Source organism: Semicossyphus pulcher, unplaced genomic scaffold (genome assembly GCF_022749685.1).
Source record: "Semicossyphus pulcher isolate SPU_LCO1_2020_fin unplaced genomic scaffold, fSemPul1.0.p SCAF_12, whole genome shotgun sequence".
NCBI classification, from domain to species: domain Eukaryota; kingdom Metazoa; phylum Chordata; class Actinopteri; order Labriformes; family Labridae; genus Semicossyphus; species Semicossyphus pulcher.
The window spans coordinates 11,941,046-11,967,159 of NW_027211626.1; the positions used below are offsets into that span (position 1 = coordinate 11,941,046).

The following is a 26,114-nucleotide window of genomic DNA, read 5'->3' on the forward strand; positions in this document are numbered from 1 at the left end:
AACATTTTCTGCTGGGGTAAATGGACTTGAGCGGTTACTCAGTCGGCCATTTTTTTATGTTTTGAAAAAAGTCTTAATTTACCCAGATTTCAATGCATCATAGTCCTGCTTAAGATAGTCAAGAACTAAAGTGCTTTGTGAAACGGATGAATTTAGACATCTGACTATTTGTGATATGTAAGCCATAGTCAAAGTCTGTCTTTGTGAAACCAGCTCCTGGGCTCACTACTATCCTTAGGCAGTAATTGCTGACTGTTTCCACGTCACGCTTACAGACTAAAGCGGACAAAGTGTTTGCTTTTTGGGCTTCTCAACATGCCTGTAATATTACACCAGCAACTTCTTTAGAATCTCTTTAGAAAACCTACTTTTGTCAAAGTGCTCTTGTTATTTTTACATCTTGTCTTTGGTGTTTTTTTGATCATTTTTAGTCAACCAGTTGTTACTCTTTTGTTCCTTACGTCTGCCTGTTGTATTCAAACATTACTCTGTACTGTATTTTAATGTAGCGTTTAATATGTATGTTAATCACTTCGCAGCAATTGTTTATATATCACTAAACAAATAAACTAAATTATAATTATTACGTTTTCATGGTCACACAGCGGGAGGATTACAACACTGAGGGTAACAGCTATCCAACTGGCTCCTCAAAATCAGTTACACTTGAAAATGTTTTGCTCTTAACTTAAAGAAACTCTTTTTATCTGTTGATGTAAAACTTACAGGATCTGTTGAAAAAGTTAAAAGGAAAGAAATTCATTACCTCAGTGTCACTGTAACCTATATACCTACATCTTGTGTGTCAGTGGATGAGTGTGTCTGCCCTTGGTGGTGTGTGTCAGTAAGTGGGCATTAAGAATGAGACTTCATCTGTGCGTGCGCTGTCTGTTCCTTCAGGCCGGAGGAGTAGGAGAAGGAGGATGTAGAGGCTCTCCTGACAGACACAGTGATTGCAGAGGCAGGAACAGCAGCCGTGACGTAAGTTCTCCTTCCCTGAAGCCTTTTTAGATACACAAATGAACACTTTCTCCTGGATGAGGGTATCTATGACAACAGGACTGCTGATACTTCCTGCGACTGTGTGTTTTTGTGCCTGTGTGTGTTCATGTCCACACCTGCATGTGTACTGCTTGGGTGTGAGCTTGCTTGCCTTTGGGTGTTTTGCTTCAGTAAAAACAACCTCACTCCTTCCCCTCCCTCCCTCCCATCCTTTCTCCTCCTCCGTGTGACGCACAAAGCTTTTTTTTTATGAATGAACTGCTGAGGAGGGAGAGAGAGGAGAAGCTGAGCCCTTCTCTGCTGCTGCTTTTGATGAAGATGATGCTGAAAGTGATGTCAGAGCACTAAATGACCCCAAAAATTCAACCTTTCTATAAGCCAAGTATCTTTTTAATTGCTGCTAATAACACATCTGCATATAAACCCACACAAACACACACACACACACACACACACAAACACACTCCTACCAAGGCAAACAGTTACGTGATTCCCTGCTGCTCCATCAAATTGGCTCCTTAGCTCGCTCTGACAACGTTGCCATGGAAACGCCTCATCACATACAGTCAGTACCTCTCTCCTCCCTTGCACACACACACCTATGCCACACGCACACCGGCATGAGCGGCATTCCCGTCTCCCACCGCTTCTTTTGTGCACGATGAATAATGCACACGTGGAGGCAGTTCAGCAGCAGGATGCCTGTCAGAGGGGAAACCATGTGGATTTAAGGCATTCTTTTCAAACAGCAACTTATACTCTCATTCGCTCTTACAGCCATAAACACGGACACCAGGTGGTCAGGGAGTCGCAGCGATGCTGCTAATGGGATTAGGGCATGTTGCTCATCAGGGATCCCACGCTGGATGCTGATGCATGTTTGGAAGCTGACTCACTGACTGATAAAAGTCAAACTGGATTTTGTCTAGCTGGGTGCCTCCCGGGCTGAGGAGCGTGTAGTCACACAGAGTGGAGGAGAGCTACAGAGGGGACAGTCCGTATTTGCTTTACTGAGATAAGCAGCAGCACCTCGCATGTGCTGCTTAGAATATTTGCCTTTTCAACTGACTAGGAGTCTCAAAGATCAGAGATTTTTGCTTTTGTTTTGTGAGTTTGCTCATGGAGCTGTGCTCTGCTTTTTGACTCATTCCTTTCTCAGAGTGACAAGGCAGCTTCTCATCGCACCTCATCCTGCCACTCTCTGCCCGGCCGCGCTTCAGTGCCAGAATATTCTTTTTATAGTTTTGCACGACTCCAGAGCAGCATATGAAGCACTGACGACTGCCTCAACCCAAAACTACAGTCTCCATCTTTAAGCCTGCATCCCTGAAGCCATGTTCTGCTTCTGTTTCCAGAGCCCCTCCCTTAAGCTGCAAGCTCTGGAGGCTGACATGGGACCCCTGCTACCACTGGACCCTAAAGCTCAGGATAACCTACCTGCCAAGCAACAGCCGCTATCTCCTGAAAAGCAGAGCCTGTTTTTGAGCGAAAAGCTGCTCCTCCATCCACCACCGTCACCTCCACCTCAGGATCAGCATGCCGTCGACTCATCACAGCCTGGTAAGACAATGTTAATGAGGTGCTGATACACTGAACTGATAGTATTCATTTTTCTAAGTACTTGTACTGTACGTATCTATTTTTTTAATACGCTATAATTCATCTATACTGTTTTAGAGTCTTTCTTTTTAGGATCTAATTAATCAGTTGTTTTCATGCAGAGTGTTTTAGTAGCTTCTGTAATTTTTTAGCGTTTTAAATAATGGTCTATAAGTGTTAACAGCAAGCTTCGGGCTTTATCACATCCCAGAGCTGGGTGTGTCTTTGCTTGATAGCAGCGAACCTAGATACGACGCTGTTGCAGTTGCATCACTGCTCAGTCTTGTTGATGTCTTATTTATTGTGTTTTACCATCAGACGAAATTTAAAAAGATGTCACATAAGAAAAGATTGAAATAATCATTTTAAGATAAAATAAATAAATAATCATAAAATATAATAATAGCTGTTTCCTTGCTTCTTTTTCTTTACTTTCTACCACCTGTTTCTACCCTTCTCTCCCTCTCTCCCACCTCTATTTTTCCCAATACATCGGCTTTTCTTAAGTAATATATAAATTACATTTTAATCTTAAAGATATGACAAATTTCAGTTGATATTTTGTCCTTTCTGTTTCTCTTCTAGAACACATCACATCCCCTCAATCATCAGCGTCCACTCCTGTCAGCTCCCCTGCCGTCCTCTCCGAGGGGACTTCAGGACACTCCACCCTGCCGAGCCCGTCGGGCACACACACCAGCCCTCTCCTCTCCCATTTTGCGACAAGCGACTGCCCTGTTCCCTCGCCGCGCTGCCCCAACCTCAGTCACAGCCTGCGCTACAACCTGGACCCTGATACAGCCCCTTCTCCACCGTGCTCACAGCACAAACACATGTAAGACGACTGTTTACTTACTTACTTTATTTAAGAATAGTGGCTGTGAGATGGGAGCTGTAAGGATGCAGAGTGGAGTGGATTGCTGCTGTGTGAGATGATACATAAACGCACTTAATATGAATAAATCAAACTAAACACAACACAATGTTCCCTTTTCTGTCTCCAGGGCTCGCACTACCGTCCACACAGAGCCAGACGAGGGGTCTGTCTCCATCTCAATGCTCAACAAACACATTCACACCTTGAGGAAGAGGATCAGGCGATTTGAGGAGCGGTTTGAGCAGGAGAAGCACTACAAGGTGAGGCTGCAGCAGCTAGATTCTCATCGATGGCATAATCCGTTTCCAGCAGAACAATGAGAGAGATTTTTACTTCTTCACGTCTTATATTGTGTGTCTGCTACCTGGCTGTGTGTACATTAGTTATGCTGAGTCCTGAAACAATGCTGCAGATGTTTAACACAAGCAGTGAACAGCTCCCTCTACTGGTGCATTAGAAGAATTACATTTTGTTACACAATGGTTGATCAGGCTGTTATAGAACAAACAGATATTGATAATTAAAAGAAACCTGACCAGGAGCAAGCATATTTAAAAAAAAACAACACTCCAGATACTAAAGAGTGCAAAGAGTGTTCGTTGATGTAAGTCTTGCCTTCCTTTCACAGCCAGCCCACAACGACAAGACAGCACATCCTGAGGTGTCCAGACTGATGAAGGAGCTCATCAAGAGTCGCAGGCAGCTTAAAGGTCAGTTTCATAACCGCAGACACTCAAACTCAAACTGATTGCAGAGGTGGAAGAGGTGCTCAGATGTTTGCTTGTGTGAACATCAAACACAACACAGTAAAATGACTCCTTTACAAGTACGTCTTGTCTTTAGAAAAACTTAATTAATTTAGCAAAAATAATGATGTCACTGAAATATTCCCCCTGTGATTGATATGATGATATACCGGTCTATCACTTTTAGATTACTGCTGATGGTGCCTGTTGGAGCAGGCTTAGATAAAGGGTTGGTTTTGACTACTTTATATACAGTTCGTTTAGTTGAGTTGTTCCCAGCCAAGGAGTCTGGCCATTCCAAAGGGACACAAGATAAATATGAGGGGTTGTGAAACTATTCATCTGGTAGAAAAGAAGAAAATACAAAGTACCTCTTCAAAAGTCTGTCTTCATTTTGTGGAATATTCTCTAATCTTCTTGTTCTATCTCTTTGGACGTCAAACAGTTATTTAAATGAAACTATCTGAGAGGTTCAGAGAGGAAAAAGCTCCTGGTTTAAGAACTCAGACATCTCGAAAGAGAGCCAACTGGACTTTTTTGTAAGGGCGAGAGCTTAAACCTTTAGCAGACAAGTTTTAAGTTGCATAAAATGGTAATACTCAAGTACAAGCAACAAGCTGTATGCCAAAGAAGAGAACCAAAGTCCTCCTGTCCCATGTCACCGTCTTTTACTGAATGTCCTCTTACAGAGCTGAAGCTGAAGCAATCAGTAGAAGGAAGCCAGGGAGGCCAGGGAGGCTTCAATCCATCAGCTGAAACACGAAGACCCACCACAGACCACAGAGAGGCAGCACCAACAGGGACTGAGCTGCAGCAACTTAACAACAACAGCAACGCCAAGCCCAACGTGGAGGAGACAGTCAACATTATAACAAACAGACTGAAGGAGAGACGGCGAGAGCTGGGCCTGCCTGACAGCATAAAGGTGAGCAGGTTCTCTGGGCTGGGAGAGAGATTACTTACACTTTATAATTGATTCGGGGGAAAAAATCATCTTTGAATTTGTCTGTATTTGCAGGAGATGTCTCACTTCCAGATGACCATGGAGAAGACCAGCCTGCAGAAGTGTCTGCTGTACTTTGAGAGTCTACATGGACGACCAGTAAGTTCTGCCAGGATGGATCCTTTGCGTGTTTATGCTTCGTGGCTGTACTCCTTAGATAATATTGTTCCAGATATCAAGTGGTTTCTGTGTTTGTGTTTCAGAGTACCAGACAGGAGCGTAATCTGATGAAACCTTTCTACGATCGATATCGTCTTGTCAAGCAGCTGCTGTTTTCCTCTGCTGCTGCAAAAGTCATTTCCACCATTGTGAGTACAAATGTAATTCTGGCTACTGAGGCTTAAATAAGAGACGGTTGTCTTTAGAGAAGGATTGGAAATGTAGAAGAACAAAAATCCAGTTTTTCTATCATGGGTAAAACTGGTCAAAGCTTCTCTGTCACTCCACTGCCCTCTAGTGGCCAGATGTAAGAGCTGCACCACATGCTTTTAAACATTGTAATTCATAAGACAAATAATGGCAGGATGGATAATGCAGAAGCTTTTATAACATTAGTATAAGCTAGATGCTCTTTGACTGAAGATACATGACTAGACATGAATATAAACCATTAATAGCTCTCAAAAGGCTGATCACAGCTAGAAAATCAGACTGCATTTTGTTTGTCTACTATGTCAGATATGTGATCTCTCTTTGTGTGTGTATCGATACAGGAGGAAGAGGAGGGCTCTGATGAAGAGCACCCCAAAGAGCGAAGCCCCAAACAGCAGCCACTGTGGCTCAAATCTCCCAGGCACCTGTCTTTAGACGAGTCGCTACATCTGCCTTCCCCTGAAATGTCTGACGCACCTCTGGTGTCCCCTCTGGAGGAGGTGAAGGGTCTCCAGCCACAGATGATCACCGTAGCTACACTACATGAAGCTTCAAGGTACTGTTCATGCGTGTGAAGCATCAACAGCTACACAGTGTGATTTCCAATTCATTTCAAATCACATTTCAAGTTCACATTTCTTTTGCTTGAAAATATTTGTTTATATATATTTTGACAGTTTAAAAGATTCTTTGATTCCTTCTTCACAGATCAGAGTTACTGGATCACCTCAGGACGGCTCGATTAGAGAAGCGCAGGCTTCACCGTGCGCTCCGCGAGTTTGAGGACCACTTCTACACGCAGACTGGCAGGTAAAAGGCTACACACACACACACACTTACACACAAACGACACACGCAGCGCTTAGAAATTACTTGGCTTCAGAATTTTATTTTTTTCTTTTAATAAACTTGGAACATTTGGTTTTCAACAATGCCTTGTGAAAAACAAAGAAAAAAAACATCCACAAAAGAAATCCGTCGTAATGGTACGACAGTGTAATGCACACTCACGTAACGTTAATACAGCACAGAGAGCTCAGGAAAGAGACGAAGAGATAGACGTTTGCTCTGAACTGTACACATCCTTTTACTGTACATGTTAGTCCTCCAAAGTAACAGTAAGTTTTTGATTACAATACACACTGTACAAAGCTATCTGAGTAAGGCAACATAGGGACTATCAACCAGGTATGGAAGCTGCTGCAGGTTGTTTGGATCTACTGAAGTTTTGCCTTTCGTGTGCATCTTTTTTTCCCCTCCATGTTATAACAGGCTTTGTCAGAAGGAGGACCGTGGCCCGGTGGCGGAGGAGTACTGCCAGTATAAGAACCTCAAAGCGAAGCTCCGCCTACTGGAAGCCCTGCTCAGTAAACAACAGGACTCAACCAAGACCAGTTGAGTTTGACTCACAGTGGGACTTTTGTAACACGACTCAATCTTTTCTGAAACAAATCAGGTGTGGTCTTGTTTCATGCCATGCTCGTCGTGTTGATGCACTTTACATGAGGAAAACTGATGGAAATGATTTAAATGCTGAGAAACTGCAGAGTGTTTTTTAGTCCCTAAAACACATCCCTTGTCATTCATGGCGCGTCTTAATATAAACCTGATGTAGCACGTGTATTTTATGTACTAGTTTATGTCGAGGATGAAAAGCTGCAACAATGTGATGTTAGTTACATATTAGTAATTATAAGATCACTGTATGTATGTGATGGCACCTTTTTACTTCCTTTTTTTCGTGCCAAAATATTTTTGGACGCCGTCGTCCGTAGTGGAAACTGCATTTGTTTTTAAAAGTGCTATCTTGGCAAAAAAAGGTTAAATGCAATCAATGCGACAATCCTGTGGTGTTTGTGCATGTCAGTTTTTAATCCTACATTGTGCTATGATATGCATTAAGAATTTCAGAGTTGATCTAAATCAGTCAGTGTACATGCTCACCTTGGAAAATACGTGAACGTCGGCATCGTAGTGCAAGATATATCCACTGTCAGTTTGTGTTCATCCCCCGTTTTCCCTGTTTGACGTCAATTCCCCCTAAATGCAGTTGTTGACAATGATCAGAGCTCTTGACATTGTGCACTTCTGGTTTATATAGTTTTCTATATATATATATAGACATATATATATGAATGTATCAATAAAAATAAATATTTTTTCACATTTATTCTGCTAAACACAGTTTATGGTTCTACTTTCTTTCGTTCCACTGACTACAACAAAGTAAGAGCGAGTGATGCAGAAGAAGTTGCCATGGTAGAGGTACTGACAGCGTTCACAGTCATGCTGCACAGAACTGCATCATGCTTTTTCTTAAAGGTTAACAAGTCAACAAGTATTTCACACTTGGTCATCAAAGAGTCGTAGTGAAAACACATTTCAGAGGCTGTTGCATTAGTACTGTTGAGATTCCACAGCGGCTTCACTTCTTGTTTTTTGATACCTTTGGTTTAAAGAAAGATGACTCGATGCTGCAGCCCTAGAGAAGTGTAGTACCAGTCTGTGTCACTAGAAGAGGAGGTAAAAAGAAGAGAACGAAACATCTCTAGAACGACGGTCAAAGTAACTGGAAACAACAAAATGCTTGTCCACACACACTGTGGATCAATCAAGAGCATATCAATAATAACAAGGCAAAGGTCATTAACAAAATAAGGGACAGCTTGTTAAAAGTAACACCAGGAAATTGAACAGAAGCAGCCCGTGTTGGTTAGTACAGTTAAAGGGTTTGGTCAGTACGCCAGTGTTAGCTTGCAGGATGGACGGATGGATCAGTGTTGTTGGTGTCCCAGGTTCAGAGTGCTCAGTTTGATGTTTTTTTTAACCCTTTTCAGACGAGGAGACAGCAGTGCAGGTGTCAGCATGTGCACTTCCTCTTTTTTTCCTCCACTTTTCTTTGGGACATGATGGTCTCTTTAGAGTACAGAGCGGTGTCAGAGATATGTTTGTGTGAGCCTACTAAATCTGCTGCTTCATGCATGTGTTGGTCTGCTTCGTCAGTACATGTGGACTTCCTGTGTGTGTGTTTAGAGGTCAGTCACCTCTAGTCCTTCCCTCCTCCTCCTCCTCCTACATTCTGCCTTTTTCTTAGCGTCCCACACTGATGTTGCAGGTCTTGCAGCTGGGGTCCTTCTTGGCGTTTACAGTGGACAGACTCATCAGCTGGTGCCCGCTGATCTCGGCCACCGTGCCCGACGCCAGGTCCACCGGCTCCGTGTAGATCACTTCTAAGATGACGTCCTGCGCGTGGTGAAACACCAGCCCGCCGTCGCCGCCTTCTTCCTGCTTGCAGGTAAGGAAACGGTTGTTGGTGATGTCGAGCGCAGGGAGCCTCTGCTTGCAGAACTCGTCGCCCGTGGAGCCCTTAGGTGCCAGGACCAGAATAACAAAGTGGTAGGCTGTGTACATGCAGTAGAAGTCTCCAAAGTACAGGTTGGTGTCGGGGGTGAAGAGCGCGTCAGCTCGGACCTCAAAGCGTTGGCGGCCGTAAGGGGAGTCCTGCGGAGGCTTGCCAGTGTTGAACTCTGTGTTGCAGCTGAAGACAATGCCCTCCAGCTTGCCACTGATGGGTGAGCCGTGGCTGCCGCTGTTGTCTTTAACCGAGGGCAGCATCCTGTTCTCCTGAGCATCCCTGTAGTTGGGGAAAAAAGGGAGAAAAATAGGCTGTGAACAAACACGTTCACTTCAGGCCAGATGGGTAACAAACCTACACATTGTTATGATCTGTGGTTTCTGTTCTTCCCCCTCAGCCAATCAGAGTTGTGGTTTTGATTCTGGAAGAGCCACAAGGCGATGGCATCATTGTATCAAGTCTGATTAAATGCCATCAACAGTGTTAGAAGCAGCGCGACACGTGGGAAAAAGCTGATTAACTGTGTAATAGTCTCATAACCCAATAAACAGTGAACGCTCTGAATGGAATAATATCATGTTCCACCGTTTCTGGAGCTGTAATCACATGGGCCTGCTCCGCTTTGTCTCACAGAAACCTACATGTTTACTGATTATTGTGACAAAGTGAGAGAAAACAAAAGCAGCTTCCAGAAAGCAAATTAACAGATGAAAAACCATCAACGGTTCTGCGGCTGTATCTTCCCCACAGCGTAAATCTGAGCTCCGAAGCACCAATTATGAAGTGTAATTACACTGCGATCACTCCAGAGGTTGTCATTATATCCATAATTGATGCTTTGTAGTGGGCATTACGGAGTTATTCAGCTCCCACCCCGGGTCACGGGAGCAGAGGCCTCATCAAGTGCTAATGTCAGTACTGTAACTCCACCACATGATGGTGCAGTTTAACAGCAGCACTCTCAGTACACCGTCACCGATGCAACTCAGCATAAAGGGAGAAGTCCATGCGCATGACGTCATGCTGCAAAGCTCCAGCTGAAGAGTGCTCACAAGCTGTGTCTCTAGTGCAGAAACAGAGTGCTTTCTGAGGCAGAGAGCATTTTCCTCCCAGGGAGCGCGTAGACAAGAGATAAGAGGAGTGGGACTAGACAGAGGGTTGGAAAAGAGGAGTCCCATTAACCCGGACAAAATCCAGGAAAGAATCTGACTGCACAAAAGGCTACTCAAGAGATACTCCTCCTCTCTCTGTCTGTTACACTCTCCTCCGACATCAAAACAGACCTGCACAGCTTCTGCTGCCACAAGCATTTCTTTTCTTTCCCTGAACGACTTTCTGCTCTCCTCTGGCTCCGTTACACAAGGATCAAGCACTTTGCAAAGAAATAACAAGGTAGAAGAAACTGAATGAACTGAAAACACTGACTTAGTTGACTCTCTGAATAGTATTTAACGGTAGTTTGACACATTTTGACTTGTGGGTTTTGGGAACAACCCAACATACTTTGTGCAGCTACACCTTATTCCTTAATCTTCATTATAGCTTGGCACCAAGCCGGTTTCTTCAGAGGAGATTACATTAGCACCAAATGACGCATTGGCATCCTGCTGTTTGCAGAATGGAAGGTGCAGCAGTGATACACTTAAGTGCATTACTGAGTCCTAGACCGACAGAAGCATTTATTTTTAATATTCTCATTTGCAATGTTGTGCTATTAGTCTGTCAGCATTGTTATCACAGAAGTATATCAACACTATATGTTGTGCAACTTTAGTTCAAATGTATTAATGGTATAAAGTAACCAAGTTGTAAGATGTTAAATTCATTAATGAGAGTTAGTTGTCTCTCAATTGGAAGGTTTGATCCCTGACTGCTACAGTCACGAGTCAAAGTGTCCTTGGGCAACACTCTGAACCCCAGTTGGTGTATGAATGGGCATAGATCTGATTGGAGATTGGCACTTAGGCCTTTGCGATCAGTGTTTGAACGTGTGTGTGAAAGGGTGAATGTGACATGCCATTTAAAAGACTATATTACCCATAATGCTACATACTAGAATGTGCGTTCAGACTTGTGTTAACTCAACCCAGTTGTTTTAGCAAAGATTCAGAAATGAAAAAGTATTTTCTTCTATCTATTGATGAGCTTCAGATGTAGAAAAACAACTTCTTCAATAACCACAAAGAAAGAGAATTGGATTATAAAAGGAATTTGATATTCCTTTTAAACTTACAAGTGAAAGAAAAGACCTTCCCAAGAAAGTTAGAAATCTGTGGTATGTTTTTTTAGCTCCAGAAATTTCAGTTCCAAATGAATAATAATCCCCTCAGACCAGGAGCAGAGAATGACTGTTCTATAGTCACAGCGTTAGATCAAGGTCAGACTGATCATGGACCTTGAAAGTAAGATGAAAAATACATTGGGAAAATTGTGTTCAGAATCCTAGATGAGCAGAACACAGTGACATTTAAGAAAATAGGAAATTGGAGAGTAACAGCTAAGACACAGACACATTTGACTGCAGCCTAGTACAGCTAAGTAAATGCACCCTGTAAGAGATAACATCAATTTTCAGGCTTACTATGATAATATAAAAGAGGTCACGTTCATCTAAAATCAAAGAAACAATCAAAATGAACAGAAACTAAAGAAAAAAAATACACTTCATATCAGTAATAACTAGAGTGTGCTGCCTACCTGGCGTGGTCAAAGTACTCTTTGTTCTGGTTCCTGTAGAAGACGGAGAAACGCAGCATCCGCCCAGCGATGACCTCCGCCTTTTCCAGCAGCTGGTTTAGATGCACTGTGGAATAATCTGCAAAACGGACGCAACACAAATCATCATTAAAATTAATATGCTGCGGAAAAACCAATGCCCAAATGTAATTAAGTAGAAATGTTATTATAAACAACAGGAGCGACTGTGTGCCCCGGCTAAGATGGAAAATAAGCTGTCTGTTGACTCAGTGGATCCTGAGATCGTTCCATCTTTAACCTCTTCGTATTTATTCCTCAAAATGACTCAGCGTTCCAACCAAAGAAAAATGAAGTCCTGTAATACAGTCTCCTTTTACCCACCACCATGTGAGCAGGTCTGCCAAATGTGAGCGGATTTTATCCAAGGCATAAATTCGATAATGATCGATGCTCTTTCCCACATGACATGTTTTCTAAAAGCACTTAAACACTGACAGTTTGGGGAAAGTCCCTGCTCTTTCATGCTGTACCTTGAACATAAATAAAAGAAGATGTGGTGTTTATTTGGATACTTTATTTTTGTCACACTACAGAAGGCTGTTAACGTGCATGGGCAAAGGCTGCCTGTAAGGTGACATCCAGTCAAAGCAATTCTACACTAACATGAATATGTATAACAGCAATCTGATATTTTATTGTGAAAGTATAGTTCAATAAAGTGATTCTTCAGCAAAATACTGCAATCAAACTAATGTGATGGGTATTTTATTGTGAAAGTATCGTTCAAAACAGTGATTCTACAGCAAAATACTGCAATAAAACTAATGTGATGGGTATTTTATTGTGAAAGTATAGTTCAAAACAGTGATTCTACAGCAAAATACTGCAATAAAACTAATGTGATGGGTATTTTATTGTGAAATTATAGTTCAATACAGTGATTCTACAGCAAAATACTGCAATAAAACTAATGTGATGGGTATTTTATTGTGAAATTATAGTTCAATACAGTGATTCTTCAGCAAAATACTGCAATAAAACTAATGTGATGGGTATTTTATTGTGAAAGTATAGTTCAATACAGTGATTCTACAGCAAAATACTGCAATAAAACTAATGTGATGGGTATTTTATTGTGAAAGTATCGTTCAAAACAGTGATTCTACAGCAAAATACTGCAATAAAACTAATGTGGTGGGTATTTTATTGTGAAATTATAGTTCAATACAGTGATTCTACACAATATACCAAATATAACAGTAATCTGATGGGTATTTTATTGTGAAAGTATAGTTCAATACAGGGATTCTACAGCAAAATACTACAATAAAACTAATGTGATGGGTATTTTATTGTGAAAGTATAGTTCAATACAGTGATTCTACAGCAAAATACTGCAATAAAACTAATGTGATGGGTATTTTATTGTGAAAGTATAGTTCAATACATGGATTCTACAGCAAAATACTGCAATAAAACTAATGTCATGGGTATTTTATTGTGAAATTACAGTTCAATTTATCAATGTTTCCTATTACACCTTCATCACACACTCTTCCCATGTTCTCTCCTTCCTCTCATCTCAACTGTTTCTCTTCATTAATTTCTCAACAGCCCCGACCTCTCTGATCTTTCAACATCACAGCCAGAAGGATGTTAGAGTACCATCATGAAGGGGGCTATGTTGTGCTATGTTCAATGACATTGTAAGAGATTGGTAAGCGCTATCGTTGCAGCTCGAATTGCAAAGAAAGGAGGGAGATGGATGTTGGAAATGCAGTTAATAGTGAAACTGTTCTGTTTCACAACTTTGGAAATATTAATGTTAAATTTCAAGAAAACTGTCTGCTTGCAAATGTAGGTTTTGCAGTTTTATTTTGAAAGTTACATCAGTAGGCTATAAGCTGCAGGTGATTTGAACATATTGACCCCAGGAAACATACATTACAGAGTTGACCATTGCTGACAACAATGCCCTTTATAAAGGTCTCCTTAATGTTAACAGGACATTGAGCTGGGGAACATAGAAGCCTAGGAGTTACACGCCGCCATGAGGCTAACATTGGTTTGTTTTGAGTGTCTCGCTAACTACTGGTTTGATTGCCATTAAATTTGGAACATAAATTCATGTTGTCCTCAGGAGCATTATAAAAATTGTATCGATCCCTTAACTTATCGCCTCCGTCATTAGGTCAGAATCTGGAAACTTTAAAAAAATAATAACACACATGTTCGCCACAGCTGTTTAATGCTAATTAGCGAATGCTAGCTTGCTAACATGATAAACTCAGATGATTGAAATGATGACCATTTAAGCATTGCCTGCTTGAAATTAGCATGTTAGCATCATCTTTGTGGGCACGTTGTTCTGCTGAAGTTAGCATTTAGCCTGTGCAGCGGCCAACATGTAAGAATTCGTATTTATCCATTTTTCTGTTCTATGTTCCTGTTCTCCTTCCCTCCCTGCTGCTCAACATCCCTTTCACAGCCCCAACCCTTCGATAAATTACCCTCCAGTCTCCATGCCATCATCTCCCCTCCCCCACTCTAAGCCTCTAGCCAGCTATGTTGAACTTGTTGACCCCGGCATCAGAAGATATACAACAGAGGTCCCCTCCTTCCTTTAATCCTTCTCCCTCCTCAACATCCCCTCCTCCATATATCCATCCGTCTTTCCCTCCATTCGGTATAAATTAGCCTCCCTTTAATATTCTCCCTCATATTCAATATATTCCCCCTCTTGCTCTCCACTACTATCCTCTGCAACACAGTAGTGCTGTTTGTCAAGATCAAAGGCAGGACTGATGTCACATACTGAAAACGTACATACTCGAGGCGCTGCACGCTGCGTATTACTCACCAGCAGTGCAGAACTCGATGATCTCGCTCCACTCAGAGATGGCGTAGTCCCCGTCCGTCTGTTTTGATGCGGTTTGGACGGCCACGGTGTACTCTGTGCGTGGGCTCAGGAACCAGTGGCCCCGCACCGTCATGGGCAGGGGCACAGCTTTGGCCACAAGTTTGGTAGGAACATCCTAGAGGGAAGGAGAGGAGGAAAGGAATGAGTCAGAATTAGATACTCCATTACACGCTGGGATCACGCATGCATGCTTACATTTCATTTACAGTAAGTGGCAGACTTCAGTTAATACCTGTGGCTGCCCTTTTGTTTATGAATGTGCAATATTTTGTACACTACTCGCCCCCTCCGAGCCTCAGCGGGGCCTTAGCAGCTCATTGATTGGACCAGGAGCCCCTGCCTAGCAACAGAGTCAGCCCATTAATCCACCAACACTGTTGCTGCACACCAAAATCAAAATACAAGCACGAGGTCGTCCGGCTATATCGGAGGAGAAAGAGGGGAAACACTCAGCTGAGCATCACACAGGAAGTGGATGTAGCAGGAAATGAAGGAGGCTGATGAAACAAGCCTGTAAGATTACCGAACAGATCACAGAAAGAGCTGCAGTCTTCCTGTTGCTGCTGCTGGTGCAATACCTTGCAGGCGGAGAGGGCTGTGTGAGTGACAGCTCACTGTGCAGTCTTTGAAAAAAACTAAATGAGTGTTTTTACCTGAAAAGAAGGTAATGGTGAGGTAAAACATGGTGAAAGTGTGTCAGCTATAAATAAATAGTTTTAGGCGTTAAACATGAAGAATTATCGTACCTACATGTGTTTTTAACATCGCAATAATAACCTTTTATGCGGTTTCACATTTTAAGACATATTTAAGACTTCTCCAAACGCTTCCCTTTGTGATGTCACAGAGTGACACTCTTTATTTGGGCATTTGCCCGAGACACAGCAGAATTTCCTGCCCCTGGCACAGTTCAAGGTCACGCCCACCCAGCAGCTCAGTCTGCCTCGGAAATATTTTTCACTCCGCCACTCTGCTAAACGGCTCTGCTCGTCAAGTTGGTAAAGAATGTCTTGGAGAAAGTGTTTCTTCGGCTGTGAAGGAAAGACATCAGTGTTTACTTTTCCAAAGGACACGAGCACCACACATTCATTTCAAATCGAAAAAGTCAAGTTTAGTCTTTGCAAACAACCCTGTAACAAGGTCACAGAGGCTTTGGAGAGCTGGCCAATCAGAAGAGAGCAGGCTTGTAGGGGCGGGGTTTCTTAAAGGGACAGAGCTGACTGAGTCGTTTCAGGCAGAGGCTGTATGAGGGCCTGCACAGAGCACCAGTGTGAGAAAAATAATTAGTTTTTTAACTTTAATTATGCAAAGGTGCTCCACAGGTATCACAGAGTGAAATATGAAGCTTGAAATAAGCATAATACCCCCCCCCTTTAATATCACTGTCTGTTTACCTGGTAAACAATGCAACAAACAGTACTTCCAGACAGGCAAAAATCAAGTGCAGTTTGTATTGTGTGTATTGTATTTATGTATCCTTCAATCTATACTGTGATGAACTTTTCATTTTGTATCCACCTTGGCGACCCCGGGGGACAAAGCGGTACCCCTTGATCTTTGTCCTGTACTTGTGTAAGTAGTGTTTCCTAATGAAAAATCACACCTGAATCTTTGCCTTTGACACTGTTTCAGCTGCAGCTGTAAGTCGACCCGTCTGACACGGTGGAAGTGTTAACAGGCATTTAAAATGACCAGAAATAATCAATCTTGTCACTGATGGTCTGGTTTGCTTTTGTCGGTCACATAGATGCACCAGTGTTCATTTCAGTCTGTTTATAACCAGTCAGAAACTCCTCACAGGAGCTTTTCTGATTCTCTTCGTACATACAGTTTGTGTGTGGAGGTCAAAATCCTTCCTGCCTGTATTCTCACGATGTTTAACAGCTGCTCCAGGAATAGCTGAAGATTACTCGAGATTTAATTCCAAAGAGGCTTTCACTCAGTTAAATAAAGGATTGAACAAAAAAGATTACTATTAAAAGAGTACTTTTAGACTCATTTTGATCTGCGCTTGCTACTTTGGGCTATCAAGGCTCATTATGATTTTTCTACCTCACACACAAACCTCTCATCCTGACACATTTCTTCCTTGTTTATAAAACACAGCAAATGGAATTCAGCGAGAATACACCGAGATGCCTTTTAGTGACTCATCTCTCTCCGCGTAGTGTCACCTCCGTGTTTATCTGTGCTGATTCAAGCGTTACCTTGTGTTTGAACTTGTTTGAGTTCTTGTTTTCCTTCTTGTTCAGGTCAATGAAGTAGTGTGTGATGCGCTCCTTGCTGCGCGCCTCCATGTCCCAGCAGATCTTGAAGGAGTCGCAGGTGATGTTGCTGATCTTGATGTTCTGGGGGACGGGGAGCTCCTCCATCTCGGAGAGGCTGCCGTCCTGGGCTTTACTTCCTGTGTGGGTCGGAAACAAAGAGGTATGTTGATAAATTTATGTCAATTTAAATTACGTGGTTTGAATTTTTGGTTGTAGATTGGACACCAGATTACTCCGTAGTCGACACCTTTAAATCCTGTATCTATGCAGCTTTTCCTTAACCCTCACAATTTTCCTTTTTCTTCTCTCTTTCTTCCAAAGTGTTCGTACTTCTGCACTTTCTCGGTAATTATTCCACAGACAGCACTTACAGTAGCGTATCCACCATATCACAAACACGCTCAAAGAACTGCCTTTGTCGCTGACTACCCATATATGTTGCCATGGAAACACATCAGCCCCTCATCACACACACACCTAACTGCTTTCCGGAACATATGCAGCATTAAATATTTCAAGCGCTGCTATTAGAATCTCCTCTCTTTCCTCAGCAGAGATGAAGCAGAAGGAAACTGCAGGAAATGCATATAGCCCTGCAACCATATCGTTAAAAGTATTGGTACATTTAATAGAAATAAAGCCGTTTGTTTTAGTTGGTTGAACTCTGATCATTTTATTGCTTATTCTGTCTAAAATTAAATGCCGTTGTGACATCGTTTCCCGTCAAATAAGTTGATAAATCTTACTCCCTGAGCTGCAGATATTAGTCGGCTCCCTGTAAACACCACAAATCAAAGGCGTACAGCCCAAAGTGCACACTGAGGCCAGTGAAAATGTCAAAACACACTTGAATGAGGCCTTTGTAGAATTAGGATGAATATAGACTTTGCGTCACGCTCGGAGACGCCCACTTGGCAGAGCAACAATGTGTTTTCTGTACACGCTCTGGGGTCCAAACACGAGAGTGAGTAAAACACAAGAATTTGGGAGTAATGCGAAACACGACTGGACTGTATGGAGGAGAAACAATGGCAGGAGCAGTGGAGCATGGAACATCCATCTCCACTCATCAGCTGAGAGAGGGGGCGACATAACAGAATAATCCCATAATTGGGCTGTGTGGACTCTCCTGTCTCGCCTCCGCACAGCACTCCAACAGAGGAGCATTTGTAGAACAATTCATTTTAGGAAATAGCCGACTCGAAGGTAATTCATACATGCGTACCCAGCCCTTGCTTGCAATTTCATCCCAAATTGGCTTTTTTTTTTAATCAGGTCTTATGACTGGAATAACATCCATAGGAGACAAATGTATGTTCTATACCAGCAGCCCAGCCCAGACCCCCCACTTACTTTTGTCCTAATAACCTCTTCCTAATTACAGTAGCTGATTACCAAAAGTAAGCATCTTTAACCCCAGAGAAGACCACCTGTTGTTGTATGCTTAGACCACAATGCTGCTCAATGGTGACTGAAACTACATATAAGAATGAAAGGAAGACTTTCCAGTTAGCTCAGTGGTGAGCAGGAGCCACATATACAGAGGCTATACAGTCCTTAATGCAGCGGCCGCAGGTCCGCGCTAGCTCTCTCCCCTTTGCTGCATGTCACTCCCAACTCTCTTCTCCCAATAATATTCTGTCTCTCTTCAGCTGTCATGTAAAAAATATATTTTGTCCAAACTAGGGGTGGGTACTTTAAAACGTGACTTTTTACATACATTTTTGACACTGCACTATGTCTGTCTCTAAGACCTAATCTAGATACCTCTATACCTTCTCTGCTTCTATTTGTAAGGACATCTCAACCTGCTGCTGGTGCACATTTAAAGCCCATCTAATTATGCTTTAAACCCCACTAAGCAAAAAAAGTTTGTCTCAGACTGAGGGGGTCAAACACAGCATGACGGAGCAGCCCTCGGTCAGAGGATGCTCCACTGAGTCAGAACAGACCAGACAGTGATGTCAGCACTTTGGCGTCCCACCTGAGACTTTATGTTGCTGACCTTTTAAAAAGACTACGAATATTGATGTCATTCTCTCATATCTGCGTCAGGGAAACACTGCCAAGGATGTTTCTATTGAAAAGCCTTGCTGAAGAGTTCTTAGAAAGATGCTGAGTAATGAAGGCCATGAAGAGCAGACAGTACAAGTGTGTCGACATTGTTACAGGTTTTATAGGAATTATTACCACTGCTAGGGTGTCTTCTGAATCTTTTTGCGCTGGGGAATCAGACTGTTTCATCATTGATTAGAGGTCATAGAAAGAGCTTTCAGGTTGCCCATTCTTTCTCAAACACTGCCTCAGGATACCATCAGTATACGACTATAAACACTAACCATAACCAAACAAAAAAAGATGAAAAACATGTTACCCAAAAACCTTAGTTGCAGTTTTGTGCCTGAAGCTGAGTCAATTCCTTTTCCTCCGCTGTTAATGTCAACAATGAGTACCCTAGAAGGAGACCCCATGCAGGTCTTTGCCCTCCCAGCTCCTTATTACTCCACACTGCTGATTTAGCTACTGTTTACTCTAATGCTCTCCTAATTAACCTGCAAATGGAGGCATTACACCCACAAAGTGGAGCCTTCAAATTACAGTCGGATAATGCTGAAGTAACACTCTCAAGGCTTTGCAGTCAGGTTAAAAAGGATGTTATCAGGGAGGACAAACTCTGTAGGCTGCAGTTTAGACAGAAAAAAACAAAGGAAGTCATCATGAAACTTGTCCTCATGTTCACAGGAGTGGATATTTATTTACAACACGAATAGATTAAAAGAACTTGCTGGCTACAAAGCTGAATCTCACTACATCTATGTCTACACTGTAGGCCTGCCTCAAGGTAAATGCACAGGCTTTGCGAGAGCCGGAGCTAAGATGTGTTACGAATCCTCGGGGACCGTGAGAGTGCAGGATGAAAGATGGAGGAGGGAGAGCCGAGCGAGAGGAAGGTCAGGCGTTAAGGGAGCGAGTAAAAACCTTCTTAAACACACACACGGAGGCCCAAACGCTTAGTCTGACTTAAATGTTGATGCTAGTATTGTACCTTATTGGCTCTCTTTACTTACTTGCACCTCAGGGTTGCTCCTGTAGCCAATATTAAATTTGTCGAGTCATAATTACTTGTCCCACTGTTTTATTGCTAGTAGTGCAGAGTTGACGTTGTGCGCATGCGCATGCAGCCTGTTACAGTTGACTCCGTTCGTTTCCTTATTTTTCCTATATTTAGTCGTCTTCTTTTTATCATAATAGTTTTATCTTTTTCTTGTAACTTCCTTAAGTTGTGCCCTCTCTAAAAATGCTATTAGAGACAGTTTTGGTCTGTTGTCTTGGTCAATATGGATTTACTTTTACTCTGCCACACCGTCGCACAGCAACCCCGTTTGTAAATAACTCCTATGTATCTAACTTTTTTGCATCGTTACTCTTGTTTTGTATTTAACTTTATTTTTGCATGTAACTGTCTATTCTTTCTCTGTGTCAGAGCAACTGTAATGCCCGAAATCCCCCCCGGGGATTAATGAAGTATTTCTGATTCTGATTAGCATGCAGTGCAGGTGGAGGATGGGGGATTTTTGCCTCATCATGATCAAGCAAAACGAGTCAGCTTTTTTAGCTCTTGCTTATGGGCTTAGGAGAACACATGACTCGTGCTCAATGCATAGATGTACAGGGGGTTTAATATGACATAGGAGCACCAACATAGAGAGTTCACGTGTTATGAACAGAATGGGCTATCCATCGTTTTAATTCTTGTGCTATAAGTCCTATCAAATGGACCTTATTGGCTATTGCCCTTTTACTCAGCTTGCAGCTAAATGCCACAGTGTGGAATAGCAATAGATGCAGAAGGATCAATAAAAATCGTGTTAACATGCATGCAAAGGGCCATCCTAATAGCTCTCTGCGGTAGGATTTGTTCCAGTCACACCTGGCTTGATATAGTAAATCACTTCTTAGCCTGTTTTAACGCTGAGTGGAAAGTTATTTGATTTCCATTCAGGCCGTTTAATAGGCCTAACGTCATGTAAATGGACTCTCACGGTGGTGTCAGGTGATGAAAGTGTCCACTGTGTGAGGCCATTCGAAGGTCCACGCTTCTCGCTTTTAAAACAAGTCAAGGTTACTGTTAAAAAATGTGTTTGCCAAGTATTGTTGGCAGGTATGTAAGGTGAAGAAAGAATTGGCAGATGATAGTAGCGTTGGTTGTCTCTGACTGCACAAGTGGGCACTCAGTTCAGACAGACAAGCCTCCTACTGTTCGAGTTGCAGTGCTCTGTCTAAAATTGAACTGTAGACATGAGCAGTGCTACACTCGCAAGGCATCGATGCTCGCCGGCCTTTGAAAATCACGTCTTTTATTCCTCTCAATGCACAGCCTAGACTCAGACAGAGAAAATGAATAATGGTCTGTGCTTCAGGGTTGCACAGTCTGTGTTCCATCTTCAAACATCGATACTCCCCTGAGCTGCAAACAAAGACCAGCTAAAGATGCTTTAATAACACAATCTTTAGTGCCCAAGTGGACTCTTTGGTCCAGGATCAACCCAACGCCGCTATTCTTTCTTATTAATTAAAAACAGGAGACCGTAAGGCGCGACTGATCTGTTTTTCTAAACTTATCCAAATCCAGAATGACTCATCATTTCTTATTTGCATAGAAGTTGATTCCCAAACAACGGGCTGAAGTTCCTCAACTGTATTTTTGCAGCACAAGTCTTGAATTTCTGTATCAAAGTCTTTTATATAACAGCAGTCAGGCACCGAAAAAGCATTCAAAGAGAAAACTAGCATGATGTAGATTTTCAGGGTCAAACTTTACTGCAATATTATCTCAAAGAATGATCTGATTAGCGTAATTCAGCAATTGCAAATGATGTATTATGTAGCTGATAAGAGGCTGTTGAACATGTACCTGCAACTCTTGCCAGCACAGTCATGGCACACAACTGCTCCCATTGAACACTGGCCAATCTCAAATGCCAGCTTACTCAGAAGACACTGTAACGTCATGAGGATGGCCTGCTGTTGGTTTATGGTGGAAGATGCAGAGTCTACAGTTATGCTAGCAGCTTTGTGAGACTGTAGCCTATTTAGATACAGTGGTGTTTTGAGCTAAAAGCTAACATCAGCTAGCTAACATTCACACAATGAATTTTAGCAGGTAACTTTTACCGTGTTCACCATTTATGTCTAGAATGTTAGCAAAGGGATACTTTGTTAGTAGCAGTAAACACAACACAGCTAAGACTAATGACATTAATTTTGAAGCTATTGGGAACAAATTTAAACCGGTGATTGAACCAGATAAAAAGGTAAAGTTCAGCCATTAGCAGCTTCGTGAGACTGTACTTGGAAACAGTGGTTCTCTGAGCTTAGTGCCATCATCAACATGCTAACTTGCTCACAATGACAGTGTTAGCATGCTGATGTTAGGTTGTTTTTTAATTTTTTTTTTACCATTTTCACATTTTCACCGTCTATCTTTACTATGTTAGCATACAGACACTCTCTAATTAACATAAGGCTAATGAAATTAATTTTGAAGGTATATGCTAATATCATGACTGTGTTAGCATGCTAATGTTTGGTCGGAAGTTGTTTTTTTTTTTACCATTTCACCTTCTATCTTGCAGGTTAGCATACAGACACTCACTAATGAGCCACACAGCTAAGGCTAATGGTATTTATTTTGAAGGTACGTGCTAACATGATTACTATGACAGTGCTAGCATGCTGATGTTTAGAAGGTAGGCTAGTTTTATCCTTTTCACTCTCTATCTTTACCATGTTAGCATACTGATAATACTCACTAATAAGCAACACAGCTAAGATTTACGGCATTCATTTTGAAGGTATTTGATACAAAGTGTTTGATAAAGACTAATTTTAACCTGCTAAAAGAGCTAGATGAAAAGCAAAGGGATCCTAGCTGTGTTTGAATTCATCCTGCAGGGGAACATGGGTGTCTGCACTGAATTTCAGGCAATCAGTCCAACTGTAGTCGACATTTCACAAAAAGGGCTCTGAAGGAAAATTCAGGAGATTACTAAAATCAATAGACTTGATCCTCTGGTGACCACAGATATCTGCACCAATCATTACAATCCATCCAATGAAGGTTTTCTGTGTGGCAAAGTGTTGGAGGAACTGACGGACCAAAATTGCCATCCATCAAGCCTCCTCATTATTGTAGCTGATAAAAATGTTCTGAAAAAGGCACATTTTTGACAGTTGGATAAAAAAAACACCCTCTGCACAATCATTTCTCCCACTGCCTTTTGAATCTTGCAAAACTTGTGTTTCTCAGCTCCACTGTGGTTTTGCGTGGATTGAAAAGCAAGCCTTTTGTTGAGTGTGCATTCGAGGAAAAAACTATTGTTGAGTAGAAGTTGGCAGGCTCAACCCAAAGTAAGCTTTTCTTATAGACATTGTTAATGCTAAGGCGCCTATGAAAGATGGTTCCCCATCTATCATGTGTCTTTCTGTCTGTCTGTCATGAGTGCACACAGACTTCCAGACTGAACTGCCAGAGAAGCAGCATTTCCAGGAGAGAGATTTCAGACACAGTATTTGCTTCCATCCATCATGCAACTTAATTATGTCAGCGGCAGCGGCACAAAGGCCTTGCACTGTATGTAGCGTGTATTTCATTACCCCCTGTTAATACACATTAGCTGGGGATATCAAAATGGTGGTCCGAGTCAGCCTTGCAGAGGTTGGTGTCAAACCTGGCGGCAGTTCTCCGTGTCCTCAGACCTGCACCGACAGCAGCAGAAAACCTTTTATTCCGAGAGCCCATTCTGTAATCTTCCTGCTACCCACCACTCTCAGCAAACACTCATTCATGTCACAACCCCGTCACTACACTGAACCATTAAGGCCTCGACACAACCTCTAACACAGGGGACACACAGAAACAACTTGTATCTCACCACTTCTTTTGTGCATTGACATGCTCACACAGTCCTCAGTGTGTGTGTGCGAGGGAGCTTTTTCCCACACACTTTGGGAAGCTGCATGCATTCCCCATTTGCTGGGTCAGCATAGGCACATAAGCCTCTCATGCTGGCAATTAAATATTAATGGATATGGGAGATAAATTTAGAAGGCTATGTTGAGCTGAAATGAATACTGTCCTTGAAGAAACTTACAAGACAACAAAACAGTCGGTTTCTGAGAAAGCTAAAAGTGGATTTTCCAGTTTTTTACAGAGGATGTCGATAGAAAGTTCTGGAGGTCATTTAAAGTGAGACATCAAGAATCTTATCAATGCTAGATAATACTCTCATTGCAAGTTATTTAACGCGGATAATTTTTCATGAATATTAAAGGAAAAAAGGATGGATTATAACAACTAAGCATGAGAGATAAACTATTAACACCCTAATGTGAGTGTATCTATCTATAGTACGAGGATTATCTGAGGTTACATGTCCACAAACAACTTTACGGGACATTTTTTCCACAGAAGCTGCACAAAGGTGGACATTGTAACTCTGTTGCTCCGTAAACAGACTATGTGGGTGTCTCAAGGACACAGAGGCACTATTTACACCGAGCAGCTCTCTTCTTGTTAAATAGGGAAGTGGCTGTTTTGCTGCAAAGATCGGCCTTATCGAAATAAAAGCTCCCAAGTGAACCTGCAGCAGAGGAAGCACAGAGCTGGCACAGGGTCCATTACGAGAGCCCAGCCCCAGCCGATACACCCATTATTAAAATTACAGCTTTAGATTCAGGCCAGCAGAGCACTAAGAGGATCTGAACTGCGTCCTGCTGTATTACATTATGAGGAGCTGCACTGGCCGATGAAAATGAGGCAGTGTGCTACAATGGCTGCACTGTGATCACATGCAGGGGGTCCTTTGGGGGCTCAATGAAGACACACCATTGACTTCATAGGAGTCAAACCAAATACAGATTATAAAATGTGGGTGGAAAATCTAATTAAAAGCATTCAGCTATGAAAAAGGTGTGATCTCATTTCACTGCAATGGATGTAAGTGAATCTACAATCTTAATTAAAAAAAGGATCCATGTGAAAATGCATCTGGACTCATGTGGAATCGATTGTGTATAATTGCACTGATGGGTGTGTAGGGCTGCACTGCCTGTGCACACACGTGGGTGCAGCCATGTTTGAGCCTCTCATTCTCTCCTGATGATGACTTGCTTTTTTCCCCTCACCACCATTGAATTCGCATCAGAGTGAAGCCTGCTTGTGCAAAACCTGACATTTTAAACCCATCGTTTACCCGCCTTCTACCGTATTATCAGATGAATGCCAACTCTTTGTTTAGTGGTAAATATCGAGAAAACTTTTGAATTTGTAGAAGTCACCGCAGGCCAACCAGCGTGGATGCAGCTGCAGGACTTGATGAATTAAAAATTAAAACGCAGGGAGAGAGTTTTCAGGGAGTTGAGGATGCGATTTAAGATTTAAAGCTGAGTCATTTGTAACCATACAGGTGCACACGATCTCATGAACATAATGCAAATGTGCGAAAAAGCATTGATTAAGGCAACTCCCTGTGAAAAGACAAGAGGCAGCGGTTTTAGGCGGGGTGTCTGCCGGTCTCTGTCCATGTCAGTGGTGCTGAAATACAGACAGTTCATCTCTGAGCAGTGTTTCCTCCTTTGTGCATGCTCGGTGTGCAGGAATATACTATTCTTTTCTGCAGAGACAGCTCAGTTATGAATGAAATAAACCTTAAGACACTCAGTTATTCCACACACGCACAAGCGCACCATCCATCCCTCCATCCATCCATCTATCCAAGGAACCGGCGGAGCGAGCGGCCCCTACTCCGTGCAAACGCACAATAAGGGTTCAGCATGCAGTTAAAACCAAAGACAAAACAGACTGTGTGTTGCAGTGTCTCTGAAAATGACATTAAGGCCTAATGCACCGTTATTATGCGCACATTTTTAAACATCCCATTGAACGCAGACGTCTCCTTACCATCTCGTTCGCATAGCTGTATGGCGTCCAAGCTCAGGTCCTTGATCATGCCCTCGCAGGGACTTAATGGACTGGTGATGTTGTGCGCCAAACCTGGTACCTCCATCTCTGCAGAGCAGTCTGGATGTTGCTACTATAGTGAATTGCTGTCGCTCGTTAAATATCGTCCACGGGGCTCGCGCAACAGCAGGCTCAACGTCCACTCACGTCAAAGAAGGAAGCAGGAAAGAAAGAGGAAGAGAGACCGGTTTCAAGTCAGTCAGTCCCCTGCTCGGTCCGCCGCTCACAGCTCTCCTCTCCTCTCCTGTCTCCTG

General features: G+C 42.4%; 2 protein-coding genes across 2 annotated transcripts in view; one reads left to right on the top strand and one right to left on the bottom strand.

The window, feature by feature from the left end:
- LOC138588659 (protein FAM13C-like) overlaps nucleotides 1-7,779 on the top strand; it is a 19,977-nt gene extending 12,198 nt beyond the window's left edge. The window contains exons 11-21 of the mRNA XM_069658893.1: nucleotides 901-981; nucleotides 2,358-2,562; nucleotides 3,187-3,436; nucleotides 3,606-3,738; nucleotides 4,107-4,188; nucleotides 4,914-5,149; nucleotides 5,243-5,326; nucleotides 5,431-5,535; nucleotides 5,941-6,155; nucleotides 6,308-6,409; nucleotides 6,872-7,779. Coding sequence (XP_069514994.1) covers nucleotides 901-981; nucleotides 2,358-2,562; nucleotides 3,187-3,436; nucleotides 3,606-3,738; nucleotides 4,107-4,188; nucleotides 4,914-5,149; nucleotides 5,243-5,326; nucleotides 5,431-5,535; nucleotides 5,941-6,155; nucleotides 6,308-6,409; nucleotides 6,872-6,998 — 1,620 coding nt within the window. The 3' untranslated portion in view covers nucleotides 6,999-7,779. The remainder of the gene's footprint in view (nucleotides 1-900; nucleotides 982-2,357; nucleotides 2,563-3,186; nucleotides 3,437-3,605; nucleotides 3,739-4,106; nucleotides 4,189-4,913; nucleotides 5,150-5,242; nucleotides 5,327-5,430; nucleotides 5,536-5,940; nucleotides 6,156-6,307; nucleotides 6,410-6,871) is intronic.
- On the bottom strand, nucleotides 6,471-25,995 carry LOC138588660 (phytanoyl-CoA hydroxylase-interacting protein-like). The gene is made up of 5 exons (XM_069658894.1): nucleotides 25,801-25,995; nucleotides 16,779-16,975; nucleotides 14,512-14,686; nucleotides 11,652-11,769; nucleotides 6,471-9,233 (listed from the first exon to the last, which is right to left on the bottom strand). The coding sequence occupies exons 1-5, from the start codon at nucleotides 25,904-25,906 to the stop codon at nucleotides 8,690-8,692; spliced, it is 1,140 nt and encodes a 379-aa protein (XP_069514995.1). The 5' UTR covers nucleotides 25,907-25,995; the 3' UTR covers nucleotides 6,471-8,689.
- Nucleotides 25,996-26,114: the final 119 nt, after the last annotated feature.